At 42.5% G+C, this 17,043-nt stretch overlaps 1 protein-coding gene across 4 annotated transcripts in view; it reads right to left on the bottom strand.

Moving 5' to 3' along the window:
- Aplp2 (amyloid beta precursor like protein 2) overlaps window positions 1-17,043 on the bottom strand; it is a 63,110-nt gene that overhangs the window by 4,433 nt on the left and 41,634 nt on the right. For 2 of the 4 annotated variants that reach the window (XM_010640099.3, XM_010640097.2), the window contains 8 exons: window positions 14,721-14,851; window positions 13,367-13,441; window positions 12,048-12,206; window positions 10,790-10,918; window positions 7,630-7,729; window positions 5,545-5,697; window positions 3,787-3,822; window positions 844-929 (listed from right to left, as the gene is read on the bottom strand). In XM_010640099.3, coding sequence (XP_010638401.1) covers window positions 844-929; window positions 3,787-3,822; window positions 5,545-5,697; window positions 7,630-7,729; window positions 10,790-10,918; window positions 12,048-12,206; window positions 13,367-13,441; window positions 14,721-14,851 — 869 coding nt within the window. The remainder of the gene's footprint in view (window positions 1-843; window positions 930-3,786; window positions 3,823-5,544; window positions 5,698-7,629; window positions 7,730-10,789; window positions 10,919-12,047; window positions 12,207-13,366; window positions 13,442-14,720; window positions 14,852-17,043) is intronic. The other 2 variants (XM_010640098.3, XM_010640100.3) reach the window with 1 other exon arrangement.

Below are 17,043 nucleotides of genomic sequence, written 5' to 3'. Positions count from 1 at the left end.
TGTCTCAAAAAACCAAAAACAAACCAACAAACCAAAAAGAGAGTACAGAGGGTATAAATTTTGGTGGTATAAGAACCAGACCTAAGCCAGGCATGGTGGTGCATGCCTGTAATCTTAGCACTTGGAAGGCTGAGGCAGGAGAATTGAGGTCAGTTCAAAAACAGCCTGAACTACATGAGTTCAAGGCCAGCCCAAACTACATAGTGAGGCCTCATTAAAAGAAAAAAAAGGAAGAAAGAAAAACGAACTCAACTTAATTCTATTTTTAAGTTACCAAATCTCTACTGACTTGAAAATGGCTTCTAACATTTTATTCAAATATTTAGTACCAAAAGCATGAGGAGCAATCAAAATGTACAGTGAATGCTTCAACTGTTCTTGCCACTTTTTGAAATTCTCCTTGAAGTTCTCTTTTGTTGTGAGGTGTTATTAAAAAAAAAAAAAAATACAGTGCCCTGCTGTCAAGTGCCATCCAACACAAAGCCAGGCTGGTAAAAATAATAACAATGTGTCCTCGTCCACCTTCTTCCCCAGAATCAAATGATCACAAAAGGAATCTGTTTTGAATGGATTCAGGACATCAAGTCAGCTATGACAGCACAACTAAAGACACTCAAGGAAGAGGACATCCAGAACCACTTCAGAAAGTGGCAATAACAATGGAATGAGTGTGTACAAAGCAAAGGTATTTTGATTTAACCTTTCACACTGTATATGTGTCTACTGTACAGAGATGAGCTACTGGAGAAAGAAAGATTTCACAACACAGTCCATCTGCGGGAGCACCTGGACAACACATCCTTAAGCACTAACACTTTAGTGGGCAAGAGAGAATGGGCTCACCATGTTTTCATCCACTTTATTCTTACTGTTAATCACTTTCTCTTCTGCACCAATCAGTCCCCGGTCCTGCTCTCCCACTCCTGACCCTGTGTGGAGAGAGATCACAGCTGAGTTTCCAGGCAGCTTACTTCAGGCTGGTCTCAAAGCAGCAGCAGACTCCTGCCTGAGGGCTGGAGCCCCTCACCAAATGTCTGCCCACAACTGAGTACACCATTGTGTTCCCATGGCTGGAGGACGCACTGTGTTCTACCCTGGGATGAATGATGCAGGCACTTTCAGAGGACTGGTGGGCGTAATGAAGGAAGACAGACTGCTTATTTTCTCCTGCTTGGAAAAATGGGATGCATGCCTTTGGAAAGAATGCTTTTGGTAAGGTATATAGCAGCTGAATCCAAGGGCATTCTATCACGGAAAACTCGCAGCCCTACCCACCCCATGTGATATGTCCTGAGCTGTGCACCTGCTATCCCATGGCCCAATCCTTCAGCACCTGGGTCTGCAGCATCACCCAGCAATTATTTATTTGCATGTTAGCTTTGAGCTTGAGTTTACTCTAAAGGCAATTCTTTCACCTCAAATACACTCCCTACCCTCCAGCCCACCTATATCTGTCCTTTAAATTCCAGTTCCTTATAGGAGGCACTCAGATTGGACCTCTTAAAATTAGTTTTCCTTCCATTATCAGTGTCCCTCTGCATCTCCCACTGGGCTGCATGTATGTCAGAGAGGAGATCCCAGACAGGGGCACCTTCATTGGTTAGTACAGGATGAACAGGAAAAAGCATTTCATGAGCAAGGACAATCCTAAAAGCAGGACAGAAAGCACCTTTCCCCCCACCAAGCAAGATCAGCTCTCTTCTTTCCAAGATCAGACACGGCCTGAGCTAATGTCATTTGTGTGTGACACTTGGGATAAGAGCATCCAAATATGCAGCATGGCTGGACCCAGCAAGGAGAACAGCAGAGGCAATCCCCTTGTTTTTAGCTCCAAAGCCTATGATTTCTAGCCATCCTAAGCTGCTTTACAATAATATATGTGGCTCTACACACACACACATCTGTTTTGTCTTTTTATAAACAAGCAGACCAACCTAACAGCGTATTCAACATTCTAAGGTAACTACCTGAGTCTGTGCACAGCACTGCTGTCCTGAGCTCAGTGGAGGCAGGCAGGCGGACTCCAGCAACTGTCTTCCAGCAGAGCCTTCCAGTCCACAACCAGACACCTTATCAAAGGGCAGCAGGGGCAACTCACAGCCTCTGCAGCTGCACTAATGCATTATAACACAGCCAAAAACTATGTAAGTTTTTCCAAGGCTTTCGCTTTAAAAAGTCTTGCACAACTTGATTCAAATTAAGCCAGAGCTGGCTCTTATAGTCTTAAAATGCCAATGAAACAGCAGCACTTACTCCAGCTTTTGAGAAAGAGGAATCTGTAAAGAATGCTATGAACAAGCCCAGTAAATCCTAATTCCAAGTTACTTCCATACCTTTATCTCTTCAGAATTTTAAAGGGCAAAGGGGAAAGATTGTATTTTTAAAAATTCACGTAAAGACGTATTGCCAGTCCAGACCATCCTGATCCTTTTCTGGTAGGATCACCGCATCATTCCCCACCACCCCTTTTTGAGACAGGGTCTCACTACGTGGCCCAGACTGGCCTCGAGCTCGCAGTAATCCCCCTGCCTTGGCCTCCTCAGTGCTGGGTCACAGACATGCACTACCACACCTGGCTTCCTCATTGTGCCTTTGGTCAGTACCAAAACCAGTTTGGCTTATTAAAATGCATAATAAGTGTCTCCAAGAGACCAAAAATTAATGGGTTAAATTATTCCAACTCGTAAGAGTTTATGAAAGCAAAAGCCAGGTAAATTTCGAGAAATTTCATCTTTATCTGTAAGCATCAAAGATGTGCTGCTGAGAGGAATAACACAGTGACCTCTATGAGAAAGCATACCCAAAATAAAGCAGCTGCACATAAGAGACTTTCAGAACATTCAAATCACACATTTCTGTTGAGAATGAGCTGTGGCATACACCAGAACACCGAATTCCAAGCTAGGGAAAACTGGTTTATTCATAATCAGTCTGCCAAAGTCAAGAGTGGGCCCCTAAACGCACGAACAATATGAAGAGCTTGCTCGTTTGAAGAGACTAGATAGAGGGGGACTGCCCACCCAGCTGCTGCAGCTTAGACAACAGAAACCACACGACACGGGGTTCAAGGACAAAGCTCCCCAGGAACACAGACTTGCTTCCTCAACAGCCTCATCTGTAAAACAGCGGGGAATCCTTTCCCAAGGAAAGGTTCAGTGGGTTAAATGAGATCAAGCACAAAAGGCACTCAGCACGATGCCTTCCAAAATATGAACTGTCCTTAAAGACTGGGTACTCGCTATAGCAAGAGTTCACCTGTCTCTACCTGTTTTACCATCTCTTCTCAAATTTGCTACAACTCAGGGGACACAGACAAGTGACACACACATGGCAGAGACAGCTCAAAAGAAAGGGAAAAAAGGCAAGTATTTGGAAAAGCAGAGAAAAAAGAAGAGGAAAGGCAAAAGATGCACCCTGACTGAATTATATATAGTTAATTTATTTATACCAGCAATTCACAAGCAACCTGTTAAAGTTTCCTAAATCCTAGAAGGATTTAGCAAAGCATCTATTTAAGTTACTGTGCTTTCTCTGGACATACTAGAAAGAAAGCTATGGGCGTCCACACAGCAACCACTGCCAATGAGAGTGGACTCAGTACTGGAAAGCCAGGGCAGCTTGTTCACAACAAGGAGGGAGGGCTGCTGTGGCTCCAGGCACCACCATGGCTGAGGGAATGAGGTGGAGAAATCAGGTGATGACATGAAACAGAAAGTGAGGCTGCCGACACACTGGGGAAGTGAGAAGGAATGGAGGTCTTAAAGGGAACATCTTTGACAAACCAACCTTTCTTCACTGGGTGGTACAACTCCGGTTGAGTGTCTAGCAGAAAGGAAAACAATAAAAAAAAAATAGCACAAAAGGAGATTAAGAAAGAAATTGGCTTCTTTCAAAATTCCTGTCTTAGAATCTCATTATAATGTGAACAAAAGGCATTTTTACTTGAAAACCATGCCTGACATATCCCATAAACAAACTAGAAATAATGTCTACAGCAAATTACTAGAAGGCATCCTTGATGAGAGAAAAAACAGTAAGTCTGGCGTGGGCCTTTTAAGGGAAATTATAGGATACTGCCAAGTTATTTACCTTACCTTATTTTCTTAGAAAAAAGCTGAGGTTAGTACTGACTGTGGTTCACTGACAAGGAGACAAGGCCTAGTTGAGCTACTGCTATATCCAACTCCAAATAAGCATAAAGAAGTGGCCCCATGTGACTACCCTACCATTCTAGAGGCCTTGGACCTGTAAGATCAGAGTCAGAAATGGGTGACACCTCTTTATCTACCCAGGAGTTTCGCATTCCTGTTTATTTATTTATTCTAGAAGTATACAATGATACAATGTGCATTTGAGGAAAGAAAGAGAAAGAGAGAAAGAGAGAGAGAGAGAGAGAGAGAGAGAGAGAGAGAGAGAGCACGCACGCGCACGAGAGTGCGACTGTTGTTTTATTTTTAATCTGAGACAGGGTCTCACTATGTAGTTCAGACTGCCTGGAACTCACTGTATAGCCCAGGTTGGTCTTGAACTCTCAGCGATACTCCTGCCTTAGCCTCCTGGAGTGCTGGGATTACAGGCATGCGCCACCATGCCTGGCCTCATTCTTGTCTTATTACTGGAAGGTCAGAGTTTTTATCTGTGAGATAGCTAGCTTAGAAGACATTTTGGTAAAGGTCTGAGAGCTAAGCTGGACTCTGCCTCTATTTCAGCACTATCTGTGGTCAGAGGTGTGTGAGCGTATCCTAGGGACATACAGGATCCTGTCAGCTTGGGTTCAAATCCTCACTCTCCACCTACAAGATAAATGGCTATGGGAAGTATTTAAACTCTCTAAACCTCAGAATTCCCAAAGGGGATACTCACAGTACCTACCTTAGAGGATTACTTTGTGGAATGAAAGCCTCTAAGCCAAATGCTTAACTAAATCTGGCAAATCTGGACTCCATAGCTGTGAGTCATTTTTATCATTACCATCACCATTAGCAGCAGCAGTAAATAGAATCTGATTACACACACTGGTCTTAGGACTCCAGTCTCCCTAGTACGTTTATTTCTGGTGCAGACACATTGCTTTTAGAGATCCTGTCAGTCAACAAGAACCAGCAAGAGAAGGGAGGAAAGAAGGCCTTTCTAGGACTCAGAGGACACAGCTTCTCACCCAACCACATCACAGATGTGACCTTCATTCAGCTAGTCCAGGCACCTCCTCAGCCCCTAACCTCCCAAAAGGTTATAAAAAATATCAAACGTTAACACGAAAGTGCTGTTTCACCTGCAAAATGACTCCCACATGAAAGGCATCACAGAAGCAGGAAAAGCAGCAGGCTTGAAGCAAACCATCTATAAGACAGGAGGAGAATTCCTGACCTCCTGTGGTAGAGAACTCAGCCCACCGGCAGACCAGCTTGGTGCTACACAGAGCAGTGCCTAAGGAATCCAGTCTCCTTTTCCCTGACTCTCACCAGAACACAAACAGTGGACTCCAATGTCCTAACTGCTGTCCCTCAGCCCACTGTCAAGGAGTTGTGTGAGGACCATACACACCTTCATTCTCAGGCAAGGGTGGGAAGGGATGGATAGAGTGAAACGGTGGGAACTCTTCGCTCTCCTCAGAGCTCACCCGGACATCCATGGGGCTCTCCGAGATGGAGGCAGCGAACTGGTCCATGTCTGCTCGCTGTTCCTGAAGGAGCTCATCTGAGGACACAGCCAGCAAACAGAAATGAGGCTTTCAGAAGGACTTGGTATGTTTACCCAGGATCAGCAGTCTGCAAAAGGCTAACTCTTGTCAGGCTCAAGCTCCAAATCCACCCAGTGTCCTACCTGTCTGCAACCCAGGTGATCTCTGCATCCCTGCCTCCACCACCAAGCACTTTCCATGACTACAGTACCACCAGGAAACCCGGGGCTCTATCCAGACCCTCTTCCCCCAGATCTCCACATACGGGTTCAGGGGTCTTCGCCAATGCCAGTTTTGGATTTTTAAAAGTTATACATATTTATGATGTACAGGGTAACACAAAAATGACTACTAATTGTGCCTATTAAATACCCATCACCTTCCACAGTTACTCTTATTTGTATGAATACCTAAAACCTACTCTCCTAGCAAAACTTTAGCATACAATATAATGCATTCTTTGAGACAAGGCCTTGCTATGCAGTTCAGGCTAGACTTGAACTCGTGGTGATCCTCCTGTTCAGCTTCACCAATGCTGGGATTATAGGTGTACGCCATAACAGCCAGCAAAACACAGTATTGACTACAGTGCTCACACTGTACATTTGATCTCTACGCTTAATCATACTACAGTTGTAGTCTCTTACTCTTTGGCTTACTCCTCCCATGCCTGTTGAAAAAATCATGCAATTACCATGATTCCCATACCCTTAACCTTTAGCTCCCATACCTTCAATCTCCACTTTCATACTCAACCTCACCTATTTGAATCTACACAAAGAGAACTGCTTTCTTTCCACCTCTGTAAGAACTAGCACTGCCATCCATTCCCTCACCTCCTCACCACAGTGTTGGGTTGTTCTTGGCATTCTTCCCTCCATCGCCCCACACCCAGCCCTCTCAGCATACCTCTTCATCCTTCCCCTGGAATGCACCCCACAGATATCTCTCTATCAGCACACACTACCACAATCTTGCTCCTGGATTTTCATAATCTCTTCTGGTCTGATCTCCAATTTTGGGTTTTGTTTTTTGGTACTGGGGATTGAACTCGGGTCCTTGTGCTTGCGAGGCATGTGGTGAAACCACTGAGCTAAATCCCAGGCCCTGATTTCCAATTTTAATCAGTTCTCCACAAGGCAGCCAAGAGACAATATCCAGATGTAGTCACTCCCTAGGGTTAAAGTCCTCTAGGTGCTTCCCATTATCCTAGAATAAAATCCAAACTCCTTGATTTCACTTAACTGTCTTTAGTATCTAGACCTTACTTACTTCTTTGTCTTCATTCAGTGACAATGACTCAAATGTGCTAGTGACTTAAACTTCAGGCTTCCCAGAGTGGTCAATCCCTCCTACTAACAGTAAGTTTTCTAACTCCCAGGTTACTGCTCCCTGCCTGAGGGTATTCCCACCATTCCACCCCAGCTGTAAGGCTCTACCTGTCACCTAGAACCAACCACCTGATCCTTGTTTTATTTTACTATCAGTTTCTCTCATATAACCTGAACTCTAGTAGATAATGTCCCTGGTGCACCATTTTACTCTGGGATACAAAAGTAGACATAATAAAGCTTGGAAAATAATAAATGGCAGAGGAGGTTGGAATTAGTGTTAAACAGGGTGCCTTGGAATACATCAGCAATGGAGGAGGAAATGGTAACAGGAAACTTCTCAGCCCCTGCAATTTCACACCCTCGATTTTCTTCCAGTAAGAAGTAAAGGTCAAGGAAACTCAAGGCTCTGTGGTTTCTAGCCAGTACAGCTGTCCTTAGGAACTCCCTGACCTTGCCATATGAGCTTCAGTTGATTTCAGACCTCTGGAGCCACAGCATGCTTGAGCCTGACCTTGTGAGCACTGCCTGCTCCAAATCCTCTCATCCTGCCCAGCTGTGGCACCTAAGCCTCAGCAAGAAGTATTCCTGACCTTGATGCAGCTGGCCAGTACCTACCAATCTCCACTTGAATTTCCTGGGCTACGTAAGGGACTTTGTAGAGCAGAGAGAGGCTCTGGTTCCTCCTTTCTTCAATCACGTGGAGATGTGTCATCACCTGGAAGCAGAGTTAGGGTGGAGAGGTCTCATCACTGGGAACCACAGCTAGGAAGGAAAACTTCAGAGAGGTTAATGTAAAGGTATGTTCTCTAGAGAGCCCAGCAGAGAATCTGGCCAGAGGAATAAATTAATCCCCAACACCCATTTATCCAATACACTCAGACATCTTACTCATCAATAGAGAGGGCTCCAAGTGAGAAGAAAATATCATTTAAAACATAGTTAGGGGCCGCGGATCTAGCTCAGTGGTTCCACCACCTGCCTTGCAAGCACAAGGTCCCCAGTACCAAATAAATAAATAATTAATTAAAAGCAGCAACAAGTAGTTATGTGGGAAAGGGATCATTTACGAATTTTAGTAAAGAAACTGCATACAATGATTATTACGGTGAAGAACAGAACTAGTTTATTCCTACTTAACTAAGTTATGGTTCTTTAAAAAATTAATGCTGAGATACAAATAAAGTGCAATGTGGTTTGGGCTAGCATCCAACCAACGACAGCAAGGCATTCTGCTTCAACAGCTCACACAGCCAAATGAGCCCTGCCTAGTCAGACTCAGTTACCCTGCTCTTCCTAAAGAGGGTGCTCAAGGCCAATAAATTAATTATGTGGGCTCAAAGCCATTACAATGAAGGGTCAAAATGAAAAAAAAAAAGTTAAATGTAAAGAAGCTTTTATTGTAGACTGAGGAGTCTCTGACCTTTAAAAGGATGAAAGCAATTTAATTTTATATTTGCCATTCTGTCAATCAAGTAAACTGATAAGAAAGCACAACAGTACCTCCGAGAAAAAATGTAAACGGAGCAACCACCCAGAGTCTCAGTGTTATACTTCCCCAGAGGAATCAGGGAGCCTTCTGAAAGAGACCAGCTCATATACCCCCAGGAGAAAAGAATCACAGGGCAGAATACTGGAATTAGTGTTGCTATAGAAACCCTTCAGCTAGACGGGGGAGGAGCACATCACTTATATTTCAGTCAAGAAAACATGGCTAATATTCTGCAGTTTGAGTGTCTGTAATTTGCAAATCTAAAATCAGAAATGCTCTAAAATCTGAAACATTTTGAGCACTGACATGATGCTGTAAAGCATAGAACTCTGACCTCACATGAAAGTCAGTCAAAATATATGTCACTAACACGACTACATAAAATTATTTTCAATCTATATGTAGAAGGTATATATGAAATATAAATGAATTTCATGTTTAGACTTGGATCCCACCTCAGGATATCCCATTATGTATATGGCAAATATTCCAAAATCTGAAAAAAAAAATTCAAAATCAGAAATACTTCTGGTTCTAGACATTTCAGATGAGGGTAAGGTTTGGTATCTTGGGTTTTTCTAGAGTTCAGATATTAAAAGGTTAATGTGGGCCAGGGATTTAGCTCAGTGGTTCCACAACCTGCCTTGCAAGCCCAAGGTCCTAAGTTTGATCCCTGGCACCAAGGAAAAAAAAAAAAGATGTTAATTTAACTCAGTGACCATCTTGTGCTAGAATCATGGGCTGACAGCCGATATAAAAACACTGGGAGACAATTCAGGAGTGGTGGCACCCACCTGCAATTCCATCACTTGGGAGGCTGAGGCAGGAGGATTGCTATGAGTCCAAGGCCAGCCCAGGCTGCACTATGGTGGGATGGCTCTATTTCTTACTGTACCTGGTTGGACTCTGTGGAATGTCCTCTGATGCTATGAGATACTAAGCAATACCTCCCCTTCTACTCTGACTACACAAAACAGGATACTTTCCTGTAAAATACAATAGTTATCTAATTTTTCACCACAAAGTTTGGAAAACCAGTAAGCTTATTTAAAAACAGAGTAGACTTCAGAAGTCTACCTAACCCCTGACAGGATGCATTTCTCCCTGTCTTCCCGGAAGTCCACCAGGACTCTTGGTTCTTCCTCCCTTTTCTCCATCTAGTATGAAGCCAGCCCTTTTTAAATTTTGAGACAGGGTCTTCCTAAATTGCTCAGGCTTGCCTATCTGAGTAGCTGGAATTATACTTGTGTGCTGCCACGCAAACATCTAACTTGTAATGTGAACTACTCTATGCATTTATGGATAATTATTCTCCAATTTTATAGTTAGTGAAAGTAACTTTGTGCTAGCTTGTAAGCCATTTAAGAGTACTCAAGGGACCCAACTTTGTTAGCTGCTACTACAGAACTTGGTATGAAGATGGAGACATAAATTCTGCCCAACAAATGGAGCAGAACTCAGCTCCAATATTCCTAAAACTCAGGAGAGAAATTATCTTACGATCATAATATGCACAACAAGAATTGGTAGTTTCTAGGATGTGAGCTACAACCAATAGTGCATTCTATATGTACAAGTGCTTGCAATCAGCACAGTAGTAGATTTAAACTATGGAAAGAAGTAAGATAATAAGGTCAGTGATGTTATTATAAGGCTCATGAGAAGAACTGACAGGTGGGAGCTAGTAAGCTTCCTAGTTTAAAAGAAAGCTTGTGCTTGTGAGGCAGGTGTGGTGCTGCCAACTGACCTAAATCTCTGGCCTTTTTTTTTTTTTTTGAGACAGGGTCTCGCTATATAGCCCAGGCTGTCCTTGAACTAAGTGACCCTCCTGCCCCAGCGTCCTGAGTGCTGGGACTGCAGGTATGCACCACCACACTCAGCCTAAGTAAACCAACTTCTGAGTTGCACTTTCATCTCAAGACCAATTTTTAAGATATGCTTGAAGAACTTTTCTGCCCAGAAGTGGGCCTCAAATATTAATTCTGGTGATTTCAGAAGTAAATTGACATAAAAATTGGTATAGAAATCGACATCACTTCAAGATAACCCTACATTTCTAAACCTTCAGAAACTGTTACATACAAAGTACTTAATATAAAGTAGGGAAGGTGTTTTAAAAACAGTGCTGCAAAAACCAACTTATGTGCCAAACATCTTTGGAAGTAAAAATATCCTTCTTAAGAATAATAGTAAAACAAACAACCAGCAATCCTGTCTCATTACTAGTCAAGGAGTATGTTCCCACTGGAAATAATCTTGAGGTAGTAATTTCTACGTCCAGCATACCTGGGATTTCATCTGGGCTGCCTTTTCTGGGTCAACAGCCAACACATGTTGATAATGACGAATGGTATGCAAACGATCTTTGTTCTCAGCACGGACATAACGTCGTAAAGCCTGGAGAATGCGATGAGGCTGCAGGAGAAAACAACTGATTTAATATCCACAGACTAGAATTCAAAATAGGTAGAAAAACAAAAGCTGAAGAAGTTCACTTAAGAATGTGAAACTTAGCAAGGTACAAGAATGAAAACTTTCTATACAGAATATCAAAAACTAAATTCTAGCACGGAATCACAGCTCCTTACACAGTACTGCCTAGAATCTCCAGCCCATAGTCCTCCCTGACTCTCTTCTTTCCTGGCTCAGTTGCTAACACCTGAATTTCCAGTTAATGGTTTCCTGTACACAGAATATCAAAAACTAAATTCTAGCACGGAATCAGCTCCTTACACAGTACTGCCTAGAATCTCCAGCCCATAGTCCTCCCCTGACTCTCTTCTTTCCTGGCTCAGTTGCTAACACCTGAATTTCCAGTTAATGGTTTCCTGTGTCACCCAAACAGAAAAGCTGTGCTGTGGACTCAAGAAAGACACAAACAGCCTCCTCTCCAATGCTTCCCATCCCCCAAAAGCAAAGTAGGGTAGAATTCAGAGGTTAAAAGCTGGGGTAATTTAGCACAGTGGTTTGGTATTGATCCCTGGTATTAAAAACAAACAAGCAAACAAACAAACCCAACTTATCAAGGGCCGGGCTTTAGTTCAGCAGCACAGCACCTGCCTTGCAAGCACAAGGTCCTAAATTTGATCCCTGGTACCCCCCAAAAATATTAAAAGCAGTCTCAACCACCTGCACAAGTTTCAGTATAAATTACTTTATCCTTTTCTTCATAATCTTATTTCAAATGGAACTGTTTCAGAAGCCTTCATTCACGGAAGGCATGTTTTCATTCTTTTAAGGCAAGGCTACCACAGAAAATCCAATAATCTTGTAATTACCTATCAATATTGTGAGTTTATGTTTTTCTAGTATGAAGTATTTTCATATCACAGGTGGTATTCATAGGCATAAAGTTATACAAGCTGAACTTTTTTATATACAGATATTAAAAGACTTTATCCTTCCAAATCCTTTCTCTTTACCTTTATCTTTGTAAAAACTTGTCATAAAAATGTAATTTTTACCAGCCTGTGCACCACATGTTGATTCTGTAAAGTGTACCACTTTAAGGCAGGAAGCACTGAAAAGACTGACACCAACTCACTTTTGGTGGGTCGGACTGTAGGGCTGCCAGATAGTTCTCCAGAGCCATTCGCCGGCGGTCATTCAGCATGGCTTCCACTCGAGCCAGGTGGGTTTCCACAAGCTGCTGCTTCTCACTGGCTGCTTCCTTCTCTAATGCTTTAACCATAGCTTGGAAGTGCTAGATCAAGAGAAGAGGAACACCAACAGAATGTGATCCCTGGAGGAAGTCGAGCAAGCAGACCTAGACTTCAGTGCTTCTCCTTCCCCAGCGCCTATGCAAGACAGGTTCAGAGTGCAGCACAAGTGAGACTGACATATGCTTTACCTGCTTCTATCAGAATACTTCCTTATCAAAAAGCAAGTCAGATCTACTGTCACTTTGGTAAATGAAACTAGCACTGTAAACCCAATGCCTGCTGTTTCAATGTGCACCACAGTAAAAACCTGTATTTTCCACATTACAGCAAGATGCTAACTTCCAAACTGTAAAACTAGGGACCAATAGGACATATTCATTGAAATATAATCCAGTAATGTAGTAAGTTATGCTGAATTATGTTGGTAAAGTTGTGAAGAGTTTTCTATGAGATACCTAGCCAGGTTTATAGATACCATTTAAGGCTGTTGAATTAAATTGAAATATATATGATACACTGGCTTTTACAGGAATTAAGACAAGATTTTCAAGGTGACTGATTTAAAAAAAGCAAAGGTCTTTCCCCAAATAATTAGCATCACAAGAGGGAAGTCACCTAAACATAAAAATGTAAAATGTAACCAGGGGCTGGGGATGTAGCTCAGTGGTACAGCATGTGCTCAGCACATTTGGGGTCCTGGGTTCAAGTCCCAGAATCCCCAAAATACAAATAAAATAAAGTTTTCCCAAATCAAACTCACCTCCTAAATAGCTACCCTTTGTTGCTATTTTAAGGTTTTGCTTTTATAAAGTTAGAAATGAACTTCTATTAAAAAAATCATTTTCTGCTTTTTGACTTTTCAATTAGTCTACCTCCCCTCTGTCTAATACTTCTGAAAAACAAATCATATCCCAAGAATGAAGATGGCAGAAGTCTTTTGTCAATGAAACAGAATTACCAAATGGCAAATGAGCTAAAGTTACTTCTTGGCGAGAATTAGGTATGTTCGGGAAGGGAGTTTGGTTTCCTTCTACCATCAGCAAGCAATGCTAGAGGTGAAAAGGAAAATAACTTCCCCGAAACTTAAGCCCTTGACTAAGAGGAGGTATCAAATTCAAATTTCCTGGGAGTTTGAGTCCAAACATATATTTATTTTCAGCTAGCCAAGGTGTACACTTTGTCCCTAGAAAAGGTATCTTACCTGAATAAGGGTCTGCCTCTCTGCTTTGGGAAGATTCTTGGCCTGAAGCTCTGCCTCTTCCCATTCCTTCTTTACCTAGAACAAAGGTCAAAAACATCAGAGAATAATCCTCTTGAACAACTTCCATACTTCTAAAAATATTGCTAGGTGCTGAACCCAGTGTCAGAAACTGTGCAAAAGGAAACTATATCCCATTATCCCTTCTGAGCTCAGCATTGCTATTGCCTAGGAAGGTTCTAGGCCTCAACCAGAGCCTCAATTCCATGACCTCCTTGGTATGCAATCCTGGGTAAGTTATTTCTAAGTCTATCCCTTAGTCTCCTTACCAAAGCAGAGGTTAGTATCCATTTCTCAGAAGAGACACGGAAAAATAAAATGAGCCCTTCCCAAAGTATAAGGCCAGCCTCTTTGTTACACTGGTATTAGGCCGGAGCACAGGCCCTGAAAGGCGCATCTGTATCCATCTCCTTCAATCCTGGGCACATCCGAAGCAGGCTCCTGCCTCACACTTAGTCCTTTCAAGGAAGGCAGCCTGGGCCTCAGCACCTCTTCCCCATATTGATATCTGGCTAGAATGCATTAAAACATGTTTGTCTTTATCAAATCTCTTTTTCCAGTTAACTTGTTTGCATGGTAAATAACACTAATTGTCTATTTGTGACAAAGATGTAAGTCCCTGCTTTAAAAAACTTGTTAAAAGGTAGTGATGGCAAAGAAAAGTAATAAGTAATTCATAGTTACAGGAAATGCTCAACAGTGTCTGCAGCAAAGCTAATTACGTTTTCACGGAGATAAGGAAAAGGGGGTAGAGTTGCCCTCCCAGAAGGGAGCCCCACAGAAACTCAGCTTTTCTTACACTGTACCACTTATTCTTTCTTTCTTTCTTTCTTTTTTTTTTTTTTTTTTTTTTTTTTGAGATAGTCTCCTCATGTAGTCCAGGCTGGCCTTCAACTTTTGGTAACCCTGCTCCCTAATTGCTGGGATTATAGGTGTATGACACCATACAGTATACTCTCCTAATTATAAAAACTATGTTACAGATTGCTTGCCTAGCATGTGCAAAGCCCTAGGCTCAAGCCCCCACATCTCTCCCTTTCTCCCTCCCTCCCTCCCTTCCTTCCTGTCTCTCCTCTCTCTCTCTCTCTCTCTCTCTCTCTCTCTCACACACACACACACACACACACACACACAGCAAACTACCCAATACCAAGCACCATTCAGATTAAGAGGTTTAAAAGCTGGGGATTTAGCTCAGTGGTGCTGCTGCCTACCTCCCAAGTGAAAGGTCCTGAGTTTTATTCCCAGTACAAAAAAAAAAAAAAAAAAAAAAAAAAAAAAAGATTAAGAGGTTTACCCTGTCCATTCGGTTGCGGTGTCGAATTTCTAGCTGTTCCTTGGCCTTCTGGAACCTTGCATGCTCATTGTCATCTGCAGCAGTCTCGAAATACACATCAACATCATTGGTTGGCAGAGGAGTTGGGGGAACTGAAACAAAATTATGGAAACTGTCTTCCTGGGGGTCAAGTGCACTATTAAAACTGCACAGTGTTCTAGAAGAAAACCCAGACCAGAACCTGCAGGATGGATTCAATCTCCTGGCTCGCTAAAGAGTGTAAGTGCTGCTGTCTACCAAGACTTCACTTTGTGAGATTACACAGGCCATCTTCTTTACATAGTACTCATGAACCACATCAGTCCAGCTAATACAGCAATTTATTGGTGGCTCCACCCCCAGGTACCCTAGTACTGCAGCTTGGAAAAGGAGACAGCTGCTTCTCTAAATTCTCTTCAGGGATTTTTAACCTGAGAACCTAAAAAACAGCAACCTTTCTGCTCATCATTAGTGGCATCTGAACAGGAACCAGGGCTGAAATTAGACCATACAGAGCCAATTCTATTTTTAAGGATCTTATGACTTAGTCCCCTTCCTCTCTTCTGGCACCTTTAGGTCTTAACATTTTGGTAAAATGGTTCATGTGAAAAGTTCTTTGTACACATGCTGGATAGAGAAGTCCAAACCACTCCCACTCCAATTTTAGCATCAATGATAAACTTTTACACTCACCCCAGAAACAGGGCTAATGGGGATAAAACTAAGTTTTTATAGTCGAAAAGGCTACCTTCCACTGCCATGAAGACTCTCCGGGCTTATTTGCTTCGTAACACTGACCTTGTAAGGGCCTTCTCAGGTGTCCGCCACAGTACAAGGCCATTGAAAAGGACACCCTCACCTCACTGCTGGTTGGTGGAAGTTCCTACTGGCCCCCACAGGCGGTATGTGTAGCGCAGATGGAGACAGGGAAGGTTTACCAAATGCAACCTCTGAAGAGATACCTGTGAGAATGCTGACTCAGGTTCAATTCACTTGAGTGAGATTTCCCAGACTGGGGAGGAATGGCATGTGACTTGCTAAGTAGAGAGCAAATGCCAAAATCCAACTAATTTTTAATCCAGAAAAAATTTACTAGCTTCTATAACCATGTAATTTTAATTCATTAGAACAATCATACAAGGGCTGGGGATTTAGCTCAGTGGCATCACACCTGCCTGTCAAGCACAAAGTCCTGAGTTCAAACCCCAGTACCAAAAAACAAAACAAAACCCAATAGCAACAATGAAAAAAACAATCATACAACTGATGACTACAGCTATTAGGCAGCCACTTGAAAGTTTATCTTTCAGAAGCATCTTTTCTTTGCTTGCTCTGATTTAATAAATGCAAAAGCTACAACTTACAAAGAATATTTGAGTCCTATGTTTTAAAAGGATCTCAATATCCAGCTTTCACGTTAACTAAGTTAGAAATACACTGCTTAGCAAACCACGTTCCCCAAGAGATGTCACATCCAGAGGATTCCACGTCCACCCATATCCATGTTCATGTGTTACCACGACACTCATTAGCAGGGTAAAAGCTAGCACTAAGGATAGCTCCTGTCACTGAGCTGGGTAAAGACTGACTGTGCAAGGCACAGTGCACCCCTACTCTACCTGGGAACAACGGACAGCTCACCTACAAGGCCTTCTCCAGAGGGGTCAAACTCCCAATAGGTTCCACAGCCAACATATTCACTTGCCTCACCCTCATTCCAAAAGAAGCATAAATACAATAGTCTGATGCTTCTAGACTTTCAAGGCTTTCTGGACAGGGACCCTTGAAAGTACACAAGCAGTGTTCTCCCTGGAAAATCTCCCTTAAGCCATAGGAAATAATTTTACAGACCTGCCATTCCACTATGTCTTAAAACACCGATGGACCCAGAGCACCCCTGTTGAACTCAGAAAGTCTACGAAAGGCCCCAACTCTTCACACTTCAACACAATGTTTTATTCATCTTAAGAGTTTGAGTAGTTTTACACAGTAGTACACTAAATCTTTCCTGAATAAACAAAGTTTATGTATCCAAAGTCCCTTAGGCACAGTATCACAGAACAACAGCCTCTCCCTCATGCGCAGCTGGAGAGAAGCACTGACAGAACACCATGTTAGAGTGAGATTTTTAAATTCTAGGGGAGGAAGAAAAATGGAATGTGACAGTTTTTGAATGAAAAACCATCACAGGCTACAGCCAAAAATCTCTAGAGCAAACAGGAAGAGGCAGCAACTTGCTATTTTGATGAATTCCAGAGAAGAGCCAAGGAAAGCTGTCTGGTGGGAGGATTTTCATAACACAGGG

This window comes from Fukomys damarensis, unplaced genomic scaffold (assembly GCF_012274545.1).
Source record: "Fukomys damarensis isolate Sample0158 unplaced genomic scaffold, DMR_v1.0_HiC HiC_scaffold_16, whole genome shotgun sequence".
Taxonomy (NCBI): Eukaryota; Metazoa; Chordata; class Mammalia; order Rodentia; family Bathyergidae; genus Fukomys; species Fukomys damarensis.
Note: the sequence above shows the minus strand (reverse complement) of the source record. Positions and strands in the feature narration are given on the sequence as shown.